This window comes from Cynara cardunculus (genome assembly GCF_001531365.2).
Source record: "Cynara cardunculus var. scolymus isolate 2C chromosome LG 6, CcrdV1, whole genome shotgun sequence".
NCBI classification, from domain to species: Eukaryota; Viridiplantae; Streptophyta; class Magnoliopsida; order Asterales; family Asteraceae; genus Cynara; species Cynara cardunculus.
In genome coordinates, this window is record NC_037533.1 from 14,530,381 (window position 1) to 14,556,656 (window position 26,276).

Here is a 26,276-nt window from a genome sequence, read left to right on the forward strand (position 1 = left end):
ACCGACAAAAGAAAGTGTGGATTTGGTATTTTCCTTGATCCTAAACCATCTTCTTGTCTACCTAGCTTTAAATAAAAACGTAAGCCATGACGTCACTTGGTACATGCTATTTGTCTTTCAACCATAAAAGGTATCGTGATAGATTTGGCTTAAACAAAGAGTCACCTTTTTTTACTTTTTATTCGACTCTTTAACCTTTTATTTTTATTTTTTAAAATCGAAACTTGTAAATTATAGAATATTTTAATGATATATTTGATGTCAAAATTCCTTTAAATAGAGAATCTATTGGAGTTATTTAATTTTTTATAGATATTTTTCCTTTTGATTTTTTATTTTAAAGAAATACAAAGAATCTATTAGAACAAATTCTTTAAAAACGAAGAAAATAAGGTTTTTATTTATTATTTTGCTCAAACAAAAATTTTAAAATAAAGAAAACTTTAAGAAAATCTCTAAAACTTGATGATAAGAAAAAAAATGTTTTTTTTATTCTTTTAAATATGTATTGAAAGAAATATTAAAATCTTTAAAATATTAAAATCTTTAAAATAAAAAAATTGTTAAAATTAAATATAATTTTTTAAAATTCTTAACTTTTAATTTTAAATAAATTTAAAAAAAATGTTGGAGATTCTCAAATACCACTTTCAAGTAGAGATGGCCAAATCGGCCAGGTCCGGGATCGCTGGAGGACCGGGACCGGGACCAACAAAGGACCGGCCTGGGACCTGGACCAGTAAGGACCGGTTATGGGATCGAAAACCGGGACCGGTTGAAGTTTTTGGTAGTTTCGTGGGATCGGGACCGGTTATGGGACCGAATATGGACCGGTCCAACCCGGCCTGAAAATTCAAATAATTTTATAAATAAATGTACTTTTAAATAATTTTATAATGTATTTTTATAAGAAAACGTAATTTTAATTATATTATAACGCATTTTTAAAGTGTATTTGAGTGACCAAATTGTAAATTTTATAATGTATTAAAAATATATATCATTAAAAAAATTAAAAAAATCTTATTTTTTAATGCAATGATCGGTTGGGATCGAGACCGACGTCCCATAACCGATTATGAAGTACCTTGACCGGTCCTATCATTTTCGTCCAGGACCGGTTATGGCCGGTTATGAGAAAGGTTAAGACCGATTGGGCCTGACCCAACCTAGTCCGACCCGAGACCGATTTTTGGCCATCTCTACTTTCAAGTGCAAAACATAAATCAAATAAATAAATCCCTATTTATTTGTTCTCATTAGTAAAGGATTCAAGTTTCAACACAAAAACTCATATTTAAATTCTAAACGCTAATAAATTATTTTTCTATATAAATATATAAATAGAGACATATACACTGTTGCCTTATATTCTAAAAAATACATTTTATTTTGGTTTGTGACAATTTTTTTCTCAATTATTTTAATAATAAAGTTTTTTTTAATTGTATATTTCTTATTTATATTGATTTTGTAATATATAATTATGTAAATTCTATTTACAAAAATAAAAGATTTATGAGTAAAAGGACGATAAATTTGTCATCGACATCATCAAATGCTATAAGATCAACAAATTATCTGTTAAAAATAGAAAATTTTAAAACTTTAAGAAAAAAATTGATTGCTATATTTAATTAAAAAGTAAAGTAAACCTCGTTATATTTTAATGTGAGAAATTAACCCCATTTTTGAAAGATGGTCCCAAGCACCGTCATATCCCTTCCAACTTTTAAATGTCCTTTTAATAAGCTATTTTTTATCTGTTTAAACATAATTTTTATGATAAGCTCAAAAAATAAGTTGCTAACTCAACATCTTCAATTGATTCTTCAAAATAGATAATCAAAAATCAAAATCTTCAAAAAAAAATTATATTCAACTCCAATAACTTATCTATTAGGGCAACTCCAACCTCATCACCAAAAAACCACCAAAAACACCAAATCTGGTGAGCCTATAAACACAAAAAAAAAAAAAAACTCAACTCCAATCACACTTAAAAAAAAACACTAAATTTGTGGACCCCACATTAAAATAACATATAAAAACCTAAAACTTAATATTTATAATTATTTATTTATTTATAACTTATTTAAAAATCATTAAATATTACAAAAAGTTGGTGGGGACCACCTCTTTGGCAAAATACCGTCCATCTTCTTCCCCGGCAAATATGCCGGTCATTTTCAAGACCCACTATATCTTTGGTGATTTTGCAGGCCGATTGGAACCAAAAAAAGGGCAAAACTAAGGTTTTGCCGTTCGATTGGAGTTGCCCTTATAAAGATTACAATATCGATTATATTATTAAAATATTCAATGTCTGGATAAATAATTTATACCGATGTCAAACCGATAATAAAGTATTTTTGGAAAAGTTAAACTCTTCTTAACTTAAAATAATTGATAAATATTTTTATATGACTACCGAATTCTTATAAAAATTTATCCTCTTTAGAAGATCACCTTAAACCTTATAAATATCTAACATTCCCAATAACATGTACTAGAACCTTAAATCATGCATCACTCCAACACCAGCAAAGCACATTTACTAATCTACCCTCTTTCCAGCTCCGGCCACATCATCCCTTTACTCGACCTCACCCACCTCCTCCTCCGCCGTGGCCTCACCATCACCGTCATCATCTCCTCCGCCAACCTCCATCTCCTCCGCCCTCTCCTTTCCTCCTACCCCTCTTCTCTCCACCAACTTCTCTTCCCCGATCCCGCCGTCACCCCATCCCCCTATCCCATTGTCGGCAGAGTCATCGCCACCCAGAAACTGTTCGATCCCATTGTCCGATGGTTTCAATCTCACCCATCGCCGCCGGTCGCCATCGTCTCCGACTTCTTTCTCGGCTGGACCACTGACCTGGCTTCCCACCTCGGAATCCGGCGGGTGGTGTTTTCGCCTTCTGGTGCTCTTGGTTCTTCCATTTTTCAAACGTTGTGGCGAGATCTGCCGGAGATTAATGCCGGAGACGACAGCTGCTCGCTTTCTTTCCCGGAAATCCCCAACTCGCCGGAATTCCCTCGGTGGCAGTTGTCACAATTTACACGTCTCTATAAAAAAGGTGAACCAGATCTCGAATCTTTCAGGAATGGAATGTTGGCCAACATGACCAGTTGGGGAATCGTGTACAACACATTTCAAGAGTTGGAAGGGGTTTATATTGACCATATGAAGAAACAAATGGGCCATGATCGGATTTGGGCTGTGGGCCCGTTACTCCCAGATGATCATGGCCCAATAGTTCCAACCGAACGAGGCGGGGCCAGTGTGGTGCCACCTGACGACCTTCTCGTCTGGTTGAACAAAAAGCCTGATAACTCTACTGTCTATATATGTTTTGGCAGCAGATTCACTTTAAGCGAGAACCAAATGAGTGCGCTGGCTTGCGCACTCGAGCTTAGTAATGTTAATTTCATCTTGTGTGAGAAGGCAGACGACTCGAGCTCGAGCTTGATCCCTAGTGGGTTCGAGTCTCGGGTCGCTGGTCGAGGGTTCATAGTCAAAGGATGGGCCCCACAATTGGCTATACTGAGACATAAAGCGGTAGGCTCGTTTGTGACTCATTGTGGGTGGAACTCGATATTGGAAGCAGTGGCGGCGGGTGTGATGATGTTGACATGGCCAATGGGTGCGGACCAATATGCAAATGCTAAGCTATTGGTTGACCAATTGGGTATTGGGAAACGAGTTTGTGAGGGTGGACCAGAGAGCGTTCCTGACTCGGTCGAGTTGGCTCGGTTGTTGGATGAGTCATTGAGCGGTGATAGGCCGGAGCGAGTTAAAGTAAACGAGCTAAGCCAAGCAGCAATCAAGGCAGTCAAAGAAGGAACATCACTAGGGGATTTGGATATGTTCACCAAGCTTATATCTGAGCTCTAAGATCACTAAAACGTTCTCTTTACTCTTTGAGGTAGAGTACAGGTCTGCATACATCCTACCTTCCGGACCCCACATTTGAGTGGAACATACTGATACTGGGCTTCTTTAGTTTAGTCTGGTATTCGCAAAAACATTATCGCTACTTTTCAGGGTAGAAATCACGTTTGTTTACATCCCACCATTCGGACCCCAATAAACACTCTCTCCACCTAGGGGTGGATGTATCGTCTTTGTACATCTTCCGCTCCCATACCCTATTTTTGAGTGAGATTTTCTGGGTTCATTTGGTTTATGTTGTAACCTTCAGAATTCACAATTCTACCTAGCACTTTACTAAACATTTACTGCTTACAGATACCAGTTACCTTACTGATTGAGCATGACAAATACCAAGAATGTTACTTGTTAAGAGAAGAATGTTACTTGTTAAGAGGCAGAGCAAGGACCATGAGTCTTATCCGGTGAGTCTTATCGGGTAAGTTTGTAACTACAATAGGTGTTGTTGGTTATGCTAATATATTGATGGACAAGATTCCCACATAATCACATCATCTACAATCTTTGAAAACTTTCATGTATAAATAAATTGCAATGATGATCACAAGACATGAATACCACAAAATCCATCAATATTAGCAGTTTTTGCTGGTGAAATCCATTAAAACATATATAACATTTTTCACAAGATTTAAATACAGAGAAAAAAAAAGAAAAATCGGTACCTCTTTCGGGTCGAGAATCAAACTGTGTAACCAATCTTCCGGTCTTCACTTATTTTGCTAGATTTTTTTAAATCCAATCCTTTTTTGTGTTGGTTACTGCAACAATGCAAGCCAAAAAGACATCAGAGAAGATTAAGGGGTCGTTTACCAAACGCTTACTCGGGTAAGTGAACACCAAGTCACATTACCTTATTGGATGAATATAGTAAGGATCAGGAATCTTACCCGGTAAGAGCGAGACAAGGACCAAGAGTCTTACCCGGTAAGGGAGAGCGACAACTCTTACCATGGTAAGCACTTACCGGATAAATTATTGCATACGATATCATTTTGATGAACTAAAATCTTGCCCGGTAACTAAATGATAATGTTAAACTTTACCGGTAAGCACTTACAGGGTAAGTGTTTAGTAAACGGCCCCTAAGTTAATATCTTTCTTTGAACTTAAATGAGATCTTAATTGAATTTATGCTCTTCTGATAAGTATAAAGTCATTTTTTCTTTAAATCCAAGATCAAAGGACATGGATTTAAGGTTATATACATAAATGACCCATTTAGAGGAAACAAAGAACATTCTCTGACAACATTTGCTTCAAATTATGCATTTTCACTGTTCTTGATATTCATTATGAATATCTATCACGATAGTCATGAATGATTTATGAATAGTTAGTTCTCATGGTTTCAAAAATTTTACAGTTCTCAAACGAACTTGCCCTATATATGCTCATTAATCGAAATCAGTTGCTAATCATTGAAGGAAGCTTTTCCTCCATAACTAATACACCAATGGATGGTTCTTGTAGCCTTGTAGGGTTAGGTTTTGGTGAGAATGAGAGTTAAAGTGAAAAACTTGAGATTTCCACCATTGAATGCACATTAGGATGGGATGTACCAAGATGCATCGGATTAATTCCCTTGAGAAGCGTAATTCATGGGTGGGCAAGAGATTAAAAGTGATAAAGGGTCCAGATCTATTCTTTCGTTTCTTATCTTAACTCTCTTTCTTACATGATCCTTTACTGGTTCTTGCAAGAGTAAAAGTCCAATTACGGTTTCATTTTACACTTCCCTTTGGTTTCAAAGGTTCGATTTTTTTGTTGTGGCATCAAATGCAACGTGGACGAAAATAAATATGGAAACGGGATGTTTTGATGCTTACTTTGTGCCAGAACGGTGCTTATGAAAACGTATGAGCTCCTGAGATCAAGGAGACTTTAGGTAGTCTTTTAGCAAATCGAAAACAGGGTCTGCAAACGAAGATCCTTCCGATCCTTGAAACATGATTCCATCCATACGGGCTTGCACTTCATCACTCGATGTCAAGCCATCCACCAGTTGGCTTAACGATGTGTCTATTCCGATTGCTGAGCTCCCTATCCCGAACAAGATTCGTGTTAAAGAACGTGACGGTCTTGACAGCTCAACCAAAGTAACCTGAATACATTCAGCCATATATCGTTATAACAAAAATATCGGAAATAGCCGTTCATCAGGTGGTTTTTTTATTTACAACTTGCATCATAGTAAAATGCGCGTTTTATATCCGTTTAAGTCCCACATGAGCTAGATTTGGACCGTTTCCTATTAATATATGTTGGAACATCTCTTCTATCTTCAGAAGCTTTTTTGAAGAGTAAATTGTTAGGTACTGACTCCAAACCCATCAGGGTTATTAGGGCTGTTAATAAATAGGGGAAAGAGGGGAGAATAGGGTATCGAGAAAATTATCAAGTTTGTTTTTGGGAGGGTCTAGCCACTCGAATAGCTAGTTATCTATCTCTCTTGTTAATCACGGGCTTACGGATATTGTTTCATCTGTTTCTTTTTTCAATCACTATAAATTTTTGAGTAAATTATAATTTTCATCCCTGTGGTTTGTTAAAAATTGCAGATTTCGTCCATGTAATTTTGAAATTTCAATTTTCGTCCCTATAGTTTGCAATTCATTTCTATTTTCGTCCTTGAGGCCAAAACACTACTTTAAGTATAAATGACTAAAATAGAAATGAGTTTTAAATCATAGGGACGAAAAAATCAATAAATTGTAAATCATAAGAACAAAAAAGGTAATGAATTATATAAACCATATGAATGAAAATCGTAATTTCAAAACCATAGGAACGAAAATTGAAATTTTGAACAAACCATAGGGACTAAAAACGTAATTTACTCAAACTTTTAGAAAATTGACAAGCATTTAGAGCAAGAAGAGAGCAGAATGAAACCAACCCGTTTGTCCTGAGGTATGTTGGCCTTCTGTTTTGCTACAGCAACGGCTCGCGAGAACCCGCCAATTGCATCGACTAAGCCCCGTGAAGCAGCATCATTACCGGTCCACACTCTCCCTTGAGCGATCTCCTCCATCGTATCCACCTGCAGTATAACGACTCGGTGCTAATTGCATAACTATCGAGTTACTAAAAATCTAAAATATTTACTCGCGTGACCACATACGCTCATTGATCTTGAACGGGCTGCCTTGTCACGAAATTGTTTATAAGTATTCATGGTAGATTCTGCAAAGAGTTTCTCTTCATCTGGCCTGCACACAGGTACACAAAGTAGTTGGCATCATAAGAAATGACGAGAATGTGTGAGAATACGAGCATGGAGGCTTGACGGAAATAGATTGTCATAGAATGTTTAACAATGGCTCTGATACCATGAAAAAATATGTAGAACCCCATCAGATTACTCTCCAAAAGATCCCTGAAGTAACTTGGGTATTAGAGACATTTTTTCAATTGGTGGCACCATTTGACTATAAAAAAACAAATACAGGGATATTTTTCATAGAATTATCGTTCTGTTGGTTAGTTTATTGTTTTTCATATGTAAAGTCTTGTGTTCAAGTCTTTTATTGCAAAAAAAAAAAATTCAGAAACATAATATATCTGAAATTAAAAGATAAAAAGTAAGAAAATGACACTAACAAATTTGAACTTAGGTCTAGGGTGGAAGAAAAGTCTTGCAAACTAACTCCATCAAAGGAAACTTGTGTCCTTATTGTAGTTTCAAAATATATACGGTAGCACTTTTCACGATCCTATCATTTTTTTACAATACGACGGAGGAATAAAGCAGTGGCCCGTGCCACAGTATCCAATACACCGGGTCCGTCAATAAATCAAGAAATCTTCTCACCTGAAAGGCCGGTCAGCAGCCGTCAGCTCAGAAAATCGTCCCTTCGATATCATTTCTCTGTTGAAACCGATCCTTTCAAATAGTTTCCCCTTGTTCAACTTACCTACAACAAAAATAGAGATTAATTAGAAAACCTGGAAAAGTCAAACACGCAAAATCGATCGCACTGAACCACAATGGAAGTTTAAATAAACCTACACCACAAGGGTGGTGCCTGGTTGGTTTGAGCTTGGCTCCAAAGGTCAAAAGTACCAGGAGGACCCAGGTTCAAATCTAAGGAGGAATAAAAATCCCCTTGTAGCCACGGAGGCTCAAATGCGGTGCCCAACTGAAATTTTAAGAAAAAAGATTGCAGGATGCTGTAATATACTTTTGACAACACCGATTGAACCCGTTAAAGTAAGATCCTCTGAGAGTATTGTCTGTGCAGCCATTGCCATATAGTATCCTCCACTGGCTGCAATATCAACCATTGATGCAATTACAGGCTTAGATTCAGCCAATAGACTGATTTCCCTCCACATCCTGCACAATCAAAACATAACCACATGAGAAATCAAATATTCTTAGGGGGCCGTTTACCAAATGCTTACTTGGGTAAGCACTTATCAAGTTACGTTACTTTATCGGATGAACATGGAAAGGACCATGAATCTTACCCGGTAAGAGCGAGACAATGACCTAGAGCCTTACCCGGTACGTGAGGGCAATGACTCTTACCACGGTAAGCTCTTACCGGGTAATTCGTTGCATAGAAATCCATTTTTTGTTGACTAAAATCTTACCCGGTAAGTAAATGATAGTGTTGAATTTTACCGCTAGATGCTCACCAGGTAAGTGTTTGGTAAACAACCCCTTGGTAACATTCTTGCTTAGTTTGTCTTTCTTTTTCAATTTCAATCTTGTTTTCATTATTTAGGAATAAGAATATAAACTTTACCATGTCTTAGGGCCTATTTGTTAGCAGCTTAATGACTCACAGCTTATTCGGTCAACTATACATGACTGTTTGGTAGTGGCTTAACGATATAGAAAGTGGCTTATTCCATAAGCTTCTAAGGGGAGGTTCATGTAGAACGCCCAGTGTTGACTAGAGCTAATTATAGAATGATTATGAATTGAATTATTCAATCTTCTCCACCCATTTAAGGAGTTTATAATTTCCATATTGTGCTGCATTGTACTCTTGTATATATTCTTGTAATCAGTTCATGAAATACACAAAATTGTTCCTGCATCTTGAACCAGTTCTTGATGGTATCAGAGCAGGACCATACGAAAACACCACAAACATATTAATCGAATCGAATTGGTTCTGTTTCATGGCGGAAAAAGATCCTCGTGTCATTGTCCARAACGTACAGGATGCTCCATTTCCCACTGGAWTCATCCTTGATGATTCGAATTACCCTMTGTGGTCACAGTTGATGGAGATGCGCATCGGAGCAAGAAATAAATCCGGATTTCTTACTGGAAAAAGTCAGAAACCCATGGATGAAAAACTACTAGAAAACTGGCTTATCGATAACAACCGTGTCAAGAGTTGGCTTATCGATTCGATGAGCCCCTCCTTGATTCAACGATTCATTCGGCTCCAGACGGMAAAAGAAATTTGGGAAGCAGTYGYGAAAACCTTCTAYRATGGTTCTGATGAAACTCAACTTTTCGAGCTWAACCGAAGATCGTTCACTACTCGCCAAAACGGTAGACCTTTGCCCACCTACTACAATGAACTGGTTAGCATATTTCAAGAAATCGACACTCGCATTACAACTCAGGAAGAAAGTGTGGCACAAATTGTATCAGGTAATAAGATCCTTGCCCGCCTTCGTGTTCACATCTTTCTCGCTGGGCTCGATCCCGAATTCAATCATGTCAGAAGTGAAATCCTGCGAAAAGACCCTCCTCTCGATCTTGAATCATGCTATGCCTATGTTCGAAAGGAACAAAACCAAAGAAATACAATGGAAGAACCGAAAGTTGAAACTGATGGAATGGTACACTTGGCTGCCAAGAACCGATTTCAGAAAGGTAAGAATCCAAGCAATAAAGGAAGCTCTTTTACATGCACCCACTGTGGAGAAGAAGGACACTCAAAGCAGCGATGCTATGAGATCATCGGATATCCGGAATGGTGGGATTTCTCGAAGAAGCCCCGGAAAAAAATAGGCCAAGCAACAGTTGCTACCTCAACCAAAGACGAACCAGCGGCTCCGATTGCTGCACATACTGAGCATGTGAACAAATATGGTATGTCTAAATCTAATTCTACTAGTGATGGTAGCTGGATCATTGACACAGGAGCGACCGATCATATGACAAATGATCCATGTAAGCTTGTATCCATGTGCTCTCCAAAACAATCTAAGATTCTCACGGCAAATGGAGGAACTGCACATGTGACCGGTGAAGGACCAATACAAGTATCTGGATCTATGAATCTAGAAAATGTTCTTGTGGTTCCCTCATTATCTTCTAATCTCTTGTCCATATCCCAAATTACAAAAAAATTGAATTGTTTTGTAACATTCGGGCCTGATGAATGCATCTTCCAGGACATAAGACACAGAGGATTCTTGGCTATGGTACTAGGCGGGGGAAGTTGTACTACCTTGAAGATCAGAAGTATGGTGAAGCTCTCAATACTGGAATAACTCAAGGAAATAAAACGTTGGCATGGCTATGGCATCGTAGACTAGGGCATTTATCATTTAGGTATCTTCGAAAATTGAAACCAAGTTTGTTTATTGGAAAAGATGATGATTTTAAATGTGGTATTTGTGAAATGGCGAAAAGCCATAAAACTTCATATGTTCYRAGCGCTAATAAGAATTYGATTCCTTTTATGACTATTCACTCAGATGTATGGGKCCCCGCTCGAATACCCACACCTAACGGTGCTCGTTACTTTGTGACTTTTATTGATGAATGTACACGCATGATTTGGATTTCTCTGCTTAAACATAAGGGAGAAGTATGTACAGTCTTTAAGGAATTGGTCTGAACCGTCAAGTCACAATACAAATGTGACGTCCAGGTCGTACAATCAGATAACGGAACCGAGTATATCAACCAAGAGATGGAAGAATTTTGTAAAGAAAAATCCATAAGACATCAAACCTCATGTGTTGGAACCCCGCAACAAAACGGATTAGCAGTAAGAAGAAATCGACAACTTCTAGAGATTGTTCGAGCATCCTTGTTTGACATGAATGTTCCACGTCAATACTGGGGTGAGGCTGTTCGATCTGCAACTTATCTCATGAACAGAACTCCATCTAGAGTCATCGAATTTAAAACTCCTCTTCAAAAACTTCAGGAACTCGTGGAAATTCCAGCAAGCGTCGATCTTGAACCAAGGGTTTTTGGTTGCACGTCTTATGTGCATCAAAATCTAGGTAAGCTGGAACCTTGAGCTGTTCGATGCATCTTCCTAGGGTACGCTGATTTCAAGAAGGGTTACCGTTGTTATGACCCTACGGAAAAAAAATGTACATCACCAGAGATGTGGTATTTCATGAGAATATTCAATTCTTTGGAGGTGAGTGTTCTCTTCAGGGGGAGAAAACATCTAAAATGCAGGAAGAGAACCCATATGAATGCAATGAAGAACCAAATCTGCAGGATGAAACACCCGATACTYCGAACAACGAAAATGAAGAAGAAGATAATGGGACACATATGGAGGAAGCTAGTGGAGAGCAAGATGATGTGGTGATTGAAGATCAAGATAATATAACTTCCCCGCCTGTCCACCAGCCACATGAACYGCCGTCGCCTTCGGTTCCCTCRCCAACCACTAACCTTRATGATTMTGTTTTGCARGATAACCTGAACAATGACACCCCGCAAGAACCTGAACCAAGATATCCTGTAAGACAGAACCGTGGAGTTCCAGTAAAGCGATATCAACCAGATCTCAAGGCTAAGGCAAAATACCCCATCAACAACTATGTTTCCTCGCACCGRCTTGCAAGATCTCAAGCGSTACTCGTAGACCAGTTGTCATMTGTGTCTATACCAAACGATGTTCATGAAGCACTGAAAGACGAGAAGTGGAAGAGAGCAATGAACGATGAAATGGAAGCCCTCCAAAAGAATCGTACTTGGGAGATGGTAAATCTCCCTCCAGGAAAGAAACCGGTAGGATRYAGATRGRTATTTACTGTCAAACTCGATTYGGAAGGGAATATTGACAGGTACAAAGCGAGACTCGTTGCTAAAGGGTACACTCAAAAGTATGGTATCGATTATGGAGATACATTTGCTCCTGTAGCAAAGATAAATACCATTCGTATCCTTTTATCTATAGCAGCAAACCAAGACTGGCCTCTACGACAATTTGATGTGAAAAATGCGTTCCWAAATGGTCAYCTTGAAGAAGAAGTTTATATGGAACCTCCTCCCGGGATAAACTGCAAAGGCAAAGTATGTAAGCTAMACAGAGCATTATACGGGCTAAAGCAATCTCCACGTGCGTGGTTTGGGAGATTTTCTAGCTTCATGAAGAAAATCGGGTACAAACAGAGTGATGCGGATCACACTCTATTCGTGAAGAGACAAAAGAAGAACATAACARCATTGATTGTATACGTAGATGATATGGTTGTCACYGGAAATGACTCAAAGGAGATATTAAATCTTCAAAAGGTTCTGGCGACAGAATTTGAACTCAAAGATCTTGRAAATTTAAAGTATTTTTTGGGTATAGAAGTAGCAAGATCAAAGCAGGGCATATCTATGTGTCAACGAAAGTATGTGTTGGTTCTTCTCGCAGAAACTGGGATGCTTGACTGTCGACCGRCAGACACACCTATGGAAGTAAACCACGGATTAATGATTCATCCGGATCAGGTCCCAACGAACAAAGAAAGGTACCAGCGGCTGGTCGGGAAGTTAATCTATTTGTCTCATACTCGCCCTGACATAGCATATGCTGTAAGTGTTGTTAGCCGATTTATGCATGCTCCGAGTGAAGATCACATGGAAGCTGTATACAGAATCCTGAGATACTTGAAGTCGTCTCCAGGAAAAGGACTTTTTTTCGCAAAGAATCAAAGTAAAKAGATAAGTGGATACACGGATGCCGACTGGGCAGGAAACGGGACTGATGGAAAGTCAACATCCGGATATTTTACGTTCGTTGGAGGTAATCTGGTCACATGGAGAAGCAAGAAACAAAAAGGTTGTTGCTAGATCAAGTGCGGAGTCTGAACTACGAGGAATGGTTCATGGTGTATGTGAACTTTTGTGGATAAAACGAATATTGAGAGACCTCGGTATCGGTCTCACAAATCCGATGAAGTTAAGTTGTGACAATCAAGCGGCTGTTAAGATAGCAAATAATCCTGTTCATCATGATAGGACCAAACATGTGGAGGTTGATCGGCACTTTATTAAGGATCACTTAGAAAAAGGTACAATCGAACTTCCGTTGGTTCCCTCAAAAGACCAACTCGCAGATATTCTGACGAAAGCAGTGTGTGGAAGGATTTTTCATAGCTCTCTTGACAAGCTGGGAATGATAGACATCCATTCTCCACCTTGAGGGGGAGTGTTGACTAGAGCTAATTATAGAATGATTATGAATTGAATTATTCAATCTTCTCCACCCATTTCTTGTTGTACATTCCGTAGATAGAGGCTAGCCATTTAAGGAGTTTATAATTTCCATATTGTCTGCATTGTACTCTTGTATATATTCTTGTAATCAGTTCATGAAATACACAAAATTGTTCCTGCATCTTGAACCAGTTCTTGACCAAGTTTTTTCCAAACCTGCCCTTCCCAATTAAAAGACATACTCATTCCATCTATGAAAAAACCCACCCAAACAAAAACCTTCCTAAAGATGATCTTTATTACTTTTCTAGTGAAAATGGAGAACTTACAAGTCAGAAGCAAGGGCATCACCTCCGGTGCTATCGATTCGGATGATAACAGCCTTCTACTTTTTCGACTCTGAAAAGAAATAAGACGAGTCCATAAACATGAATCTAAAATGAGGATAAGGAAAAGATAAACACTATTATGATCCTTGAGAACTATTGTTTTGTAACGAGAGACTTGATATAATTTAACATGGAAGTACGAGAACAACTTTTTACTGTAGTCAACCACATGTGATACTATAGTCCATCACATATGATATACATGTGATACTAAATCAAAGAGGCTGACGACCTTTGGCGTGACCTAGGTTGCAGACCAAGTCACCCGCACACTACTAGGCCCCATCATGTGTATTACCACACGTGATGGGTGTTCTTGATGTGATGATATAATACATCATGTGTGATGCTAAATCAGAGACACATACGACCTAGATCGCGAGCCAAGTCGTCGCCTTCACACCACCAAGTCCCCTCACGTGTATTATTACATGTGATAAGGGCGTTCTCGCGTTTTTGTAAAATGGAGGCGTTCTCATTTGAACCTCCACACCTCTCTCTCTCTCTCTATATATATATATATATATATATATGGTCGGATTCCGATGAGAATAAGAGTTATAGTGAGAACATGAGAATGTAACCTTCATATACATTCATCTACCTTTATTTACCTATTTTTATCATCATGACTGAAACTTTAACAAATTAATACATATCAAAGTGATTAAATGTATGCAAAGTTCGTGAAAGTGGCTGAAATGAAGATAAATGTGAAGATATAGGTAGATGAAGATAGTTAAGATAATTGAAGGTAGATCAAATAGTCAACTCATCCAAAGGCTGAGAAGTGTTCTCCCCTAACTGTTATTCTCACACAATTCCAAGTTTATATATAGAGACATAATCAAATAAGAACCACAAAGAGGTAGAGAACCATGAGAACAACTAATCGTGTGTTGTTTCATATTGTGAAACACCGCACGTGAAACAACACTGCTTTTCCGTATGTATTATTTCACAATGTGAAACAACACATGCTTATTGGTTCTCACGGTTCTCAACCTTTTTGTGGTTCTCAAATGTTTATATTTATATAGAGAGAGTCAGGTTCATACAAGGACAATAACCAAATAAGAAAAACAGTCGAATCACATGTGATTCACACGACTTTGACCACTGACCTGGCGTCGCAGGCCACGTCGCCCGCACACCTTTGCGTTAACTGTTAGTGTATGATTTTGCCGTTTTCGTGTTCTTTTATTTGAACCTCCCTCTATATAAACTATCTTTATCATCACATCAACAATCAAGGAATAACTAGCTAATCACGTTTAGAAATTATGTACGCCTTATTTCTTAAGTCAAAAACCTATTCTGTTCTATTTTGATTATTAGAGAAAGAGTTGAACAAAATAGGTTTTTGACTATAATGGTTTACATACCTCTTACTTTGCGAATCTTCTCGATAAATTTCTCAGCGACGATGCCTGAACTAGGTGAAAAAAACGACCCTTGTACACGAGTGATGCTACCGGAGGCTCTAATTACAGCTATCCGATCCTTGCCACCTGATAACCCCACGGTCCATTTCTTAACTCTCGAGTATTTCCTGGGCCAAGGATAGTAAACTCGTCTGAGTTATTTGCTGGCAAGCGTTCAATACAGATGTTGCATGATATTATCGTGTGTATAGAGTCATAGACAAAATGATCCTTAACCCATCTTTTTACAAGACACTTTTTCACATAGTGTCGTATAAAATAGCTAATACGACACTTTTTTACAAAAAATGTGCTAAAAAAACTTGTTAAAACGCCTAAAAGAGTCATATATAAACCTATTGTAAGACTTTTAGATATGACACTTTATAATTTGGTCATATAAACTTAAGTCCTATAAAGTACGCTATTAGGACGCTCAAACATTTTAAGAATCCCATAAACCCAATTTTGTTATAGTGATTAAAAAAAGACTGTATATGAAAGATCGTTACTTGTAGGCAACAACCGGAAGTTTTTTCTCCTTCGCAATGCCCAATTTTGCTTTCAACATAGATATAACCTGAAAAGGTTACACAAATACCAGCAACAAATGTGAGGAGGGTGTGTGAGTTTATTTATTGCATTTACCGTATATAAATATTATATACTTCAAAAAAAAAACATACTGAATGATATATCTATAAGGACTACACTAGAACTACCTTTAGATGAAACTTAAAAGTGCAAACCACAAACATCTATAATCAAGCTTTTTAACATTTTTTGCGCAAAAAAAAAAGTTGACTACCAACAACCCCGACAGGCCTCACACGGAACCCGCCTCCTAGGAACCATGTGAGGAGGCATTTCAGAGTTGACTCAGTGGTTGAGGCTAGCGAAGGGGTTCAACCCCTTCTCCCGCTTGTTGTGTCTTTGAGCAAAGTCACTCTGCCACTTTGCCAACTGAGCTACACCCACGAGGGCAAGGCTTTTTAACATTTTGAACTTCAAAATCTACTAAACGGAAAAAATTAGGAAGTGATTTCTTGAAGAATTATGTTCCATTCTTAATAGAAGACTAGAAGAGTACTTGCGCAATGCAGCGAGACAATCGGTTTTAATGTTCTATTTTATTATTTGTCTCTGTCGATGTTATAATACGATTTTATGTGTTTTTAAAAAAACATTAATGATTTTATTTTTGAATAAAATATAAATTTGAAAAAAAAAATATCAATGTTAATATCAAATTAACTATTTAAAAGTTTTCATTTTTATGTAATTTATTTTATTATAATTTAATTTAAGTTTGATAACGAAATAATTTATTTTTGATTTAATAATATAAACATTTTAATAGATAATAATTAATTATTCTATTAGAACTCAATGGTTATCCTAATTATATTTTAAATTTTTTATATTTAAAATGAGATGTTTATCCTGTATTTGATTATGTTTATCTGCAGTTACTTACACGAATTTAGATATGGAGCTTTAATAAGTTGTACTTACGCACACTCTACTTGCAATCTTGAGTGTTAAGTAATATGCATTAATAAACAGTACTTTACGCATAAAAAGTGGTTTTTAAGAGTTTTTGTCAAATGTTTTATAATATAATATAGATATGTAGATCTTGCTCGTTTCCTATGTATACCTCATCATCATATTTTATATCTGTTATCCATCGATCTTCTTTCAACTTCTCTACTTCGTAAACACCTTCATTAATAAAATTCTCGATATCTTCCTTTTTCTTTCCTGTAAAAGAAACAATCCGAGTTATTTACTTTGATACAGCAAGACTAGGCGGAAACCACAAAGTAACTTCACCTTTGGCTCGAGAAATCTTATCTACCCAATTTGCGTGGACTTGATCTAGCAATGCATTATACACCTCACGGTTTTCTTCGGATATATTCTTGCGAACAAGTTGATCGCCAAAATTCTTATATTTACCGATCCTGTGCACTTGTGGTTCCACACCAACTTTCTCGAGTACACCTTTATGCACAAAGGTTAAGTTTAGAAGTTTTTTTTTTTTTTTGAAAGGAAAACCAGACAAATTTATAAAAACCATAACGAAGATACAGAGTTCAGACAGAAAGCCACAACCAACCAAACGGAAAAGCAAAGAACTTGATCACCACAGCATACCAAGCCACAAAGAGCCAAAAAGTACAAAGCCCAACAGACAAAAACAAACTACAAAATAAGAACAAAATCTAAAGATTTGGTAGGTCTAGGTGAGAACTAAGTAGTTTGGTTTTTTGCTCTTGCAATATGCTAGGAAAAATAGTTTTACTAACAAATCTAAAGGTGATCGATCATATAGCCAAGGTGATGTGTGTTTCTAAAGAGGTGTTGAAGTCTGAAGTCTTATTTCACTTTTAGTTGACAAAGGTGGTGCTGAAGTCTGAAAGCAAAATCAATAAGACTATTTGTTTTTAAAACTGATAAATGACTGAATGTTTGTGATTGTCTATTTTACCCCTCATAATATAAATTACAGTTTTACTCATAAATATGTAAGATAACTATCAAGAAATCTTTTGTAACTATTACACTTATTTTCAAACAACAAAATTTTAAACATTACCCATCTTTTTCAACATATTTCCAACAATTTCACCTGATTATCCATAGTTATTATGAAAATTTATAACACAACCTATAATATGATAAATAACATAGTATTTAATAGTCAAGGCGAAGGATCGTGTGAGAAGGAGAACTAAGGTGAGAAGCGTAAGAAGGGATTAGGACCCTTGATCACCTTTAATCTCAAATCCACCCATAGCACTTGATACGGGGATTGATCCGGTGCATCTCATCCTAATGTGCATCTAACGGTGAGGATCCCTTCTTACGCTTCTTTATATTAAATCTTCTTCTCACCGCAACCCAACCGTAATAGTCAAAATATCGTTATTGATTTATTAATATACCAACTTATTTTTAATTTAATCTTGTATTAAATATTTTTTATAAATTAATAAAATCAAAAGTTTAATGAAAAATTGGACCTCATAAAAATGTCTATATACATTGCAAGGTGAATAACGAGGTTACAAAAAGATTTTAGGGAAATAAGATCGCATTAAGAGGTTAACAAGACATGCACTTACCTCTTGTCCAATAAGAGGACGATAAGTGGTTTTAAGCTCTTATTGCAGGAAAAGGAACAGCCTAACTTCTTATCCGATAAGACACGAGTGGTAAATAAGAGGGGGGGGGGATTCAAAACAACAAACAGACACCTTACAGATCTCAACCAATAAATCTTGAATCCATTATCTCCAAGTTGATTCATAAATTGCATCCGAAATAGTTCTTGCATTTGTTATTTGTAAAAACCACATAATGAATTCAGTCAGGAAAATTTATCAAGTAAATTCTCTTAATAAAAGGTGTTCACTGTCCTTTTGTTTCAAATATATCTATACTATATTATAAAGCATTCGACAAAAACTCTTAAAAACGATTTTTTATGCAGAAAGTACTGTTTATTGATGCATATTACTTAAAATTTAAGGTTCTATTTTTAAATCCATGTAACTAACTGCTGATACTGATAAATATAATCAAATATAGGATAAACATCTATTTTAAATATAGAAAATCTAAAATATAATTAAGATAATCACTGATTTCTAACAGAATGTTTAATTATTATTTTTATAAAAAATTATATTATTAAACCAAAAATAAATTACTTTGTTATTAAATCTAAATTAAATTATAATAAAAAATTAAATTAAAAAAGTTACAACAAAAAAACGAGAACTATTATATAGTTAATTTGATACTATTATCGATTTATTCTTTTACAAATTTTTATGCTATCTTCAAATTTATATTTTAGTTCAAAAATAAAAACATTACCGCTTTCTCAAAACCACATAAAATCGTATTATATTGATAGAGACAGAGAATAAAAACTAAACATTAAATCAAGATTTATCTCGCTGCATTGCGCGAGTACCCTTCTAGCACAACTATAGGATATCTGAATATATGAACATGAACTTGCAATTCAGCATAGTGAAGCAGGCCGTTTACCAAAAGCTTAGCGGCAAGAGTCACCACCTTCACTTACCTTATCGGGTAAGATTCTCAGTAAACAAAATGAATCATTAGTAAGTGTCTTTTACCTGGTAAGCACTTACCAGGTAAGAGTAAAAAAGACTTTTCCCTCGCTTACCAGGTAAGATTCTTGCCATGCTCAACCAGTAACATAAGTGACTCCTGGTAAGACTTTGATAAACAGCCCTAAAGAAAGCATTTCTTATTGGCAAGAAGCACCAATAACATGGACAGCTGTATATTTCATTCTGCTGACTAATATAACGGTTGAGCTGAAACGTAATACGTCAACGTACCTCCGTAAAACGGTACTCGATAGCATAAACCGTACAACGAAAATCGAGCACTCGGAGGGGCGTACAGCTCTTCACAGGCACAGCCAAGGTAATACTCCATTTCACCCCATGCAGGTGCATAACCAATAATGAACTTTCCTAAATTGAATTCTCACAGTTAATAGATATATAACATAATTATCATGGGTTGGCTTCACGTGAGACCAATCTGTTTTCGTGAAACCACCTTTTTACACTTGAAACTTCACAGCAAAAACATTGTGAAGGTAAAAAAAAATCCGAACCTTCACAACAAAAACACTGTGAAGGTTACCTTCACAGCATTTTACTGTGAAGTTTCAAGTGTAAAATAGTAGTCTCACGGGTCTCACGAAAACATGTTGGTCTCACATGATCCCAAGTCTAGTTATCGTAGTTGAAAATTTACTGATTGTGTTAGATGCAACAGAAAAATCCGATTGCATCACCTACTAGAGATGACCAAGGACTGTCCTAGGGAGGCCCGGTTCAGAGCATCAAAAGAAGGTCCGGGTCCTCCTATAACCAATCCTGAACAAAAATTTAAGACCTGATTCAGGCCCAACTGGTCCGGGTCCCCCTTTCTAGTTTATTTTGAATATATATATATATATATATATATATATATATATAGACTTGGGATCACGTGAGAGCAGCCTATTTTCGTGAGACCCGTGAGACCAGCTTTTTACACTTGAAACTTCACAGCAAAATGTTGTGAAGGTAACCTTTACAGTGTTTTTGCTGTGAACTTTCAAGTGTAAAACTGTGGTCTCACGGGTTTCACGAAAACAGCCTGGTCTCACGTGAACCCAACCCTATATATATATATATATATATATATATATATATATATACACACGCGTATATACTCATAGAGAGAGATTTAAATAAGAAGGCTAAATATCGTGAAAAATAAAGGTTCATATGTGAGTCATTGAAAAACTCCATTTAAAGATGCATATGTGAACCAACATGAATAATTTGTAACATCGGTTCATGTATACATCTACAAATGGATTTTTTCGGGGTTTAATTAAAGATTCACATTTAAACCTTTCCTTCTTACATTCTCAGCATATTTAGCCTTCTTATTCCAACTGACCCCTATACTCATATTAATATATAAATTAGCCGTGTTTCAGGATGACCGGGCCTGAACCAGGCCCAAATCAATCATTAATCGTGCCCAACAACCCGTCCTTGGTACAAAAAAAAAAAAACTATCGACTCGAGCCAAAAGGCCTAGATTGGCCCCATAAGGGGTCCTTGAAAGCGTTGTCCTCAGTTCGTCTCAGTCTTTAGTCCTTTTGGGCATCTTCAACATGACGAAGGACCGTGTGAGAAAAAGAGTTAAAATGAGAAGCATAAGAAGAGATCTGAACCCTTGATCACTTTTAGTCTCATGCCCACCCATGAATTGCTCTTTAGAAGGGAATTGATGAGGAGTGTTGGCATCCAATTAGGGTTGAATCAAATGGTGGAGGTCTCTTTTTCTCACCATAACTTCCCTTCTCACCGGAACCCAACCCTCTTCAACATTCATTCATCTATAAGATATAAATAGTGATATAACAAAAGGAGACCGGAATATATACGATTTCATCTTATGTTTTATACTACTGCTTATTTAAGGGGTTGTTTGTTTACCTCTTAATAGTTTCATTAAGAGACAACCTCTGAATCGTTAAGAGGTGAATCTTGTTTGGCAAAAAAAAATCTGCCTCTCAATGGTTCTAAAACCCTCTTAATTATATTGTATCCTAGATCTCCCTTAACCATTAAGAGCCCTAATTTCATTGTACACAATTACCAAACAATTATATTTCATTTTGACCTATATCAAAAGAGCCTCTTAATCATTCTACGCCAAACCATTCAAATTGCTAAGATAAATCAAAACTCCATAGAAGACAATTGGAAATCAACCTGATTTTCTATAATCCAGTATGTGCCTTCGGATTTCTTCAAGTTTACCCCATCCACATTGCAGGTATTCGATGTGGAGATAAACCCCAGCTATACGAGGATCATATGCCGCCTTTATCAAGTTTTCACAGATTTGAGGTAGGGATAACCCTGAAGAGAAACCACGCTTCACCTGATCAGATATCTGAAAATTGCATCGGCAAAATTCAGTTCATCAAAAATCCAATGCACAAACAGAAGTTAACAACGAAAGAGGGATCAAAACAACCAAACCTTGCCACGCAATTTGATATTCAAAACACTGCCCTTACGAACACGTTGCCATGGATAAGCAATCATCATCCGTAGCTTCACCACGGAGCTCTTCCACACACCTGGTTTTTTGAACTCAAATTCGCCACTAGGATACTCATCATCGCCTCTTAAACCGCCACCGTTATCCAATTCGGACTTGCATTCGCGTCTATCCTCGTGATTCTCTGCTGAAACATCGTCAATTTTTGGTGTCAGATTCGCAATTCGAAGCTCAAATGGAGAAGACAATGTTAATGATTGCAACATAATCAGATTGAAAACAGGATCAAAGTATGATGAACTTAAAGATGATTGTAATGAATGCTTACTTGTTGTGACATCTGATTCCAAAATTTCAGTAGATTTAGAAGCCATGATCTTGTTGTAATCATGAGAGATCAACCAATTTTGGTTAATAAAGGAGGGTTGAAATGCAATTAGGGGAAGTCAAAGTCAAAGTCAAAGTCAACAAAATTTCTTTGTTGGTCTTTCTTTAATCCTATTTTCCAACACAATTTGGAATCAAGTGATGAGATGACCGCGAAACCGTTGTATTCTTGTGTTTGGAGAAATACATTAAATAAAGAGAAAACTACAAATTTGGTCCCTGTAGTTTATTGTTTGTAATACTTTTAGTCCTTATGTTTTTTAAATTATAAAATAATCATCATGGTTTCCAAAAACAATCAAATTTGGTCTCTTTCTTTAACAATCATTAAATAAAGGACATTTTCGTCATTTTAAGTCTTATTTTATTTTCTATTAAAGATTAAAAAACTTAAAATATCCATTCAATCAAATAATGACAAGCGTCTCACTTTTCACACATATGCACATTGAAATGATATTCACCAGTGAACTTTATCGGCACCGGTCTTCTTCTCCGGGCCAAGAGTAAGAACATACATGTCTCAAATCAAAATCAATTTCATATCCAAATAACAAAATAGAAATCAATTCTGAATCCAAATCTTAGAATAAAAAACCGTCACTAACAATCAAAACCTTAACTAAAACCAACGATCTATGATCCTTAATGTAAACCCTAATTGAAGAATCCAGATTCAAACCACAATCGAAACCAAATACAAACTTACAAATCTGAAGCAACCCCTTTAAAATCTAAAACAAATTCGATGTGAATAGAGAGATTTTGAAGCCATACTCAAATTCGCGTTCTCATGTTAACTCTGCTTCTCACACGATCCTTTGCCTATATACCTGCATACACAAATAACAAATTAGAGTGTTAATCACTGGAAAACAATGTTCAAGCAATTCCAAATTGAAAACAGAGGTAGACCACTACTCACTTCTCTTAGCATTTGATCAAGTCCTCCATTGCAAGAAACCATAAGATAGACATCGTTTTCACAAACCCTGTAATGAACATATTCAAATTCAAGATTTGCAAGAATTTCAAATTCCATTGATTTATAAACTGAAAATGTTTACTGTGAAAATTTTATTAGAGTGAATCCTAATTTCATCCCCTATAGCATCGATGGTACTAAATTCCATTGAGTATGGTTGTCTTAACTATTGTGTCATGCGGTTGTGACATATGTCACAATAACACCCATGGTACTGAAAGTATGATCATCTTGACTATTGCGTCATGCAGTTGTGACACATGTCACGATAGCACCGGTGATACCAAGTGTTTGGTGGTCCCGATGATCATGTCATGCGATAGTGACACTGGCACAATATTCAGATCTTTGGTAAGGTGAAATCCCAAGTCCTATGTGTGTTTCACCATTAGAATAGTTTAATAAGTATTTTGAAGTTGGATTATATTAGGTATCATCTTTTAGGAGAGAAATAGGCTCAAACAGGTGAAAATAGGAAGGAAAAAAAAACTATCGATGTCGGTCATGGGATAGTGCCCGCAGATGGTGTCATTGGGCACAATAGCATGTTAGGGTAGTCAAAGGAGAAAAGGAGCCTCGGTACAATCCTGGCAATAGTGACATGGGCACAATCACCTGTCACTATCGCAGGCGACCTGTAGTGCTTAAAATCGGGATTTTCTTCATTTGGTCATAACTTATTCACCTCTACTTCGATTTGGGTGATTCAAGTTGCTATGGATCCGTATTTCGAAGCTATTCACAAAACGTTCCCTCTACTTTTTAGGTTAGAGGTCAGGTCGGTGTACATCATATCGTTCAGACCCCACATCTAAGTGGGACATACTCACTATACTAGGCTTGTTTTGTTTGGTCTTGTACTTAAAAAAAAACATTCTCTCTACACCTTGGGAGAGGGGGGGGGGGGGGGGGGGGGGTTAAGGTACGGTTTGTGTACATCTTCCCCTCCTTAGACCCTATTTTCTAGAATTCACAATTCTACTTGCCTAGTTCATGTAGTTCATACTACAAGTGTTCAGTATATAATATTTATATATGGCAAAACTCACACACCATCCTTATCCAGGGACGGATATGTAATGGTGCCATAGATGACATGTGCCACCATATTATTCCTCGATCGAAGGGTAAAAAATTTAGGTTCGTAAGAGATACAACTATATCGTCTTAGAAAGTGTAACCGTATTCTTTTTGGAACTTAAAATGGTACAACTGAATTTTTTTAAAAAAAATAGTAAATTAAATAAGCCCAATTTCTAAATTCTAATTTCTAGTGACATGATATTCTGATCTGCAAAGCATTTGTATAATACCATGTAGCTTACGGCCCAATTCCAAATTAAACCCAAATGGCCAAATTGGCCTTACCCAAATTTAACTCCTTTTCCCCTTACTAGCAGCCAGTGATGGCCAAAAACCGGTCCCGGGTTGGACCGGGCCGGTCCTAATCGGTCCCAAGCTTTCTCATAACCGGCCGTAAAATTGTCAAGTTGGATATGGCAGAAGGTTATGTTAATACAAGAAATCCAAGGAAAATGATGAACAATAACAATCGACATTGTTATAATTATGATATATTCAACACTGTTTTGGTCGAGAGTTTGGTGATCATTTTTGTGAGATAAGCACCGACTTGCTTCAAAGTATGACAACTTTGAATCCACACAATTCCTTTTCTCAGTTTAATAAATCAAGCCTATTGAAGTTGAATGAGATGTATCCACGTTGTTTTGATGACAAGGAAATGAACGTTATGTGAGCACAAACTTGACATCTACTATCATTATGTTTATAACGATGTCAAATTTTCCAACTTAAATGGCATTGCCGACCTTGTTAGATTAATGGTGGCAACATGAAAACATCTTTCTCATCCTTTAGTCTACCGATTATTGAAGCTAACACATGGTTTCGCCCATTGCAACTGCTACGTTTGAAAGATGTTTTTCGACGATAAAGATTGTTAAGTCAGATCTACGTAATCGAATTGGTGATGACTTTTTGAATGTTCCCCTCATTTGTGCCATAAAAAAGGAAGCACATGATAATGTTAAGAATGAAGATGTCATCGATCGTTTCCAAAAGATGAAGACACACCCAATATAAGTTTAGGAGTTGTTTCTTAATCTTATAAAAACCATACTTTTTGTAATTATTTATATATTGACCGTTTTCAAAAGATGAAAGACGTGCCAAACACAAATTTAGGAGTTGTTTCTCGTTCCTATAAAAACCATATTTTTGTAATTATTTTTCGGTCTATATTATATTATATTAATTATACGGTGCCACCGTTTGAAGAAGAAAAAAATGGGTCCGTCTCTGCCTTCATCTTTAGTAAGAACGAACTCTGTCACCTAGAAGAATTTTGAAATCTACTAATAACCCTGATACCGTTAGACGAATTGATACTTTGAAACTAATATTTTGCGGATCTCTTAATAAATAATTTCCACAAAATTATGTAGTCAATGAAGAGCATCTAAGGGGTAGATTCGATATGGTACCAAGTTTTTTTTCTTTAATATCATGTACCAACCAATTATAATTGGTACGTAAAATCATATACTATATTCCAGCCAGCTATACTTGATACCAACTTAACTGGTACTGATTTTTTTCAGTTGACGCATGTTGGTACTGGTTTGTACCAACATCAAGTTACAAATATGAAAACTTAGCATTTTGTTCGAATTTTGAGCAACAATTTGAAGTAATGTTTAAAGATTTTTAATTATAAGAAATAGAAGTTACAAACATTCAAATGTTTAAAGAAAATAGTTAAAGTTACAAACATTCAAATGTTCAAAGAAAATAGTTAAAGTTACAATATTTAATATTTGATGTATAAAAAATACAAAAAACTTATAATAAATAAAATAAGTCGATATCATGGTACTGCCGTGGTATTAGACTTCTAATACTATATACCAACCAAGTTTTCATATTTGGTATGATATTACTAACTGACTGTAATTAGTACCAGTTTAATTTAAATATAATATTTAAAGTGATTAAACATTTTCACCAAGTAAAATGGGTACCTCTATGTTGGATTTTTGTATATAACGAGATTTTAATTAAATTCATGACCTTCTGATAAATATAAAGCTATTTTCTCTTTAATAGACGA

The 26,276-nt window shown here is 36.3% G+C and overlaps 1 protein-coding gene and 1 pseudogene across 1 annotated transcript; one reads left to right on the forward strand and one right to left on the reverse strand.

Annotated features, from left to right (window-relative positions):
• Window positions 1-2,475: 2,475 nt before the first annotated feature.
• Window positions 2,476-4,254, forward strand: LOC112514664 (UDP-glycosyltransferase 89B1-like). Its single transcript, XM_025121253.1, has one exon. The coding sequence runs from the start codon at window positions 2,525-2,527 to the stop codon at window positions 3,896-3,898; it is 1,374 nt and encodes a 457-aa protein (XP_024977021.1). The 5' UTR covers window positions 2,476-2,524; the 3' UTR covers window positions 3,899-4,254.
• A 135-nt stretch (window positions 4,255-4,389) lies between these two features.
• On the reverse strand, window positions 4,390-22,145 carry LOC112514174 (annotated as a pseudogene).
• Window positions 22,146-26,276: the final 4,131 nt, after the last annotated feature.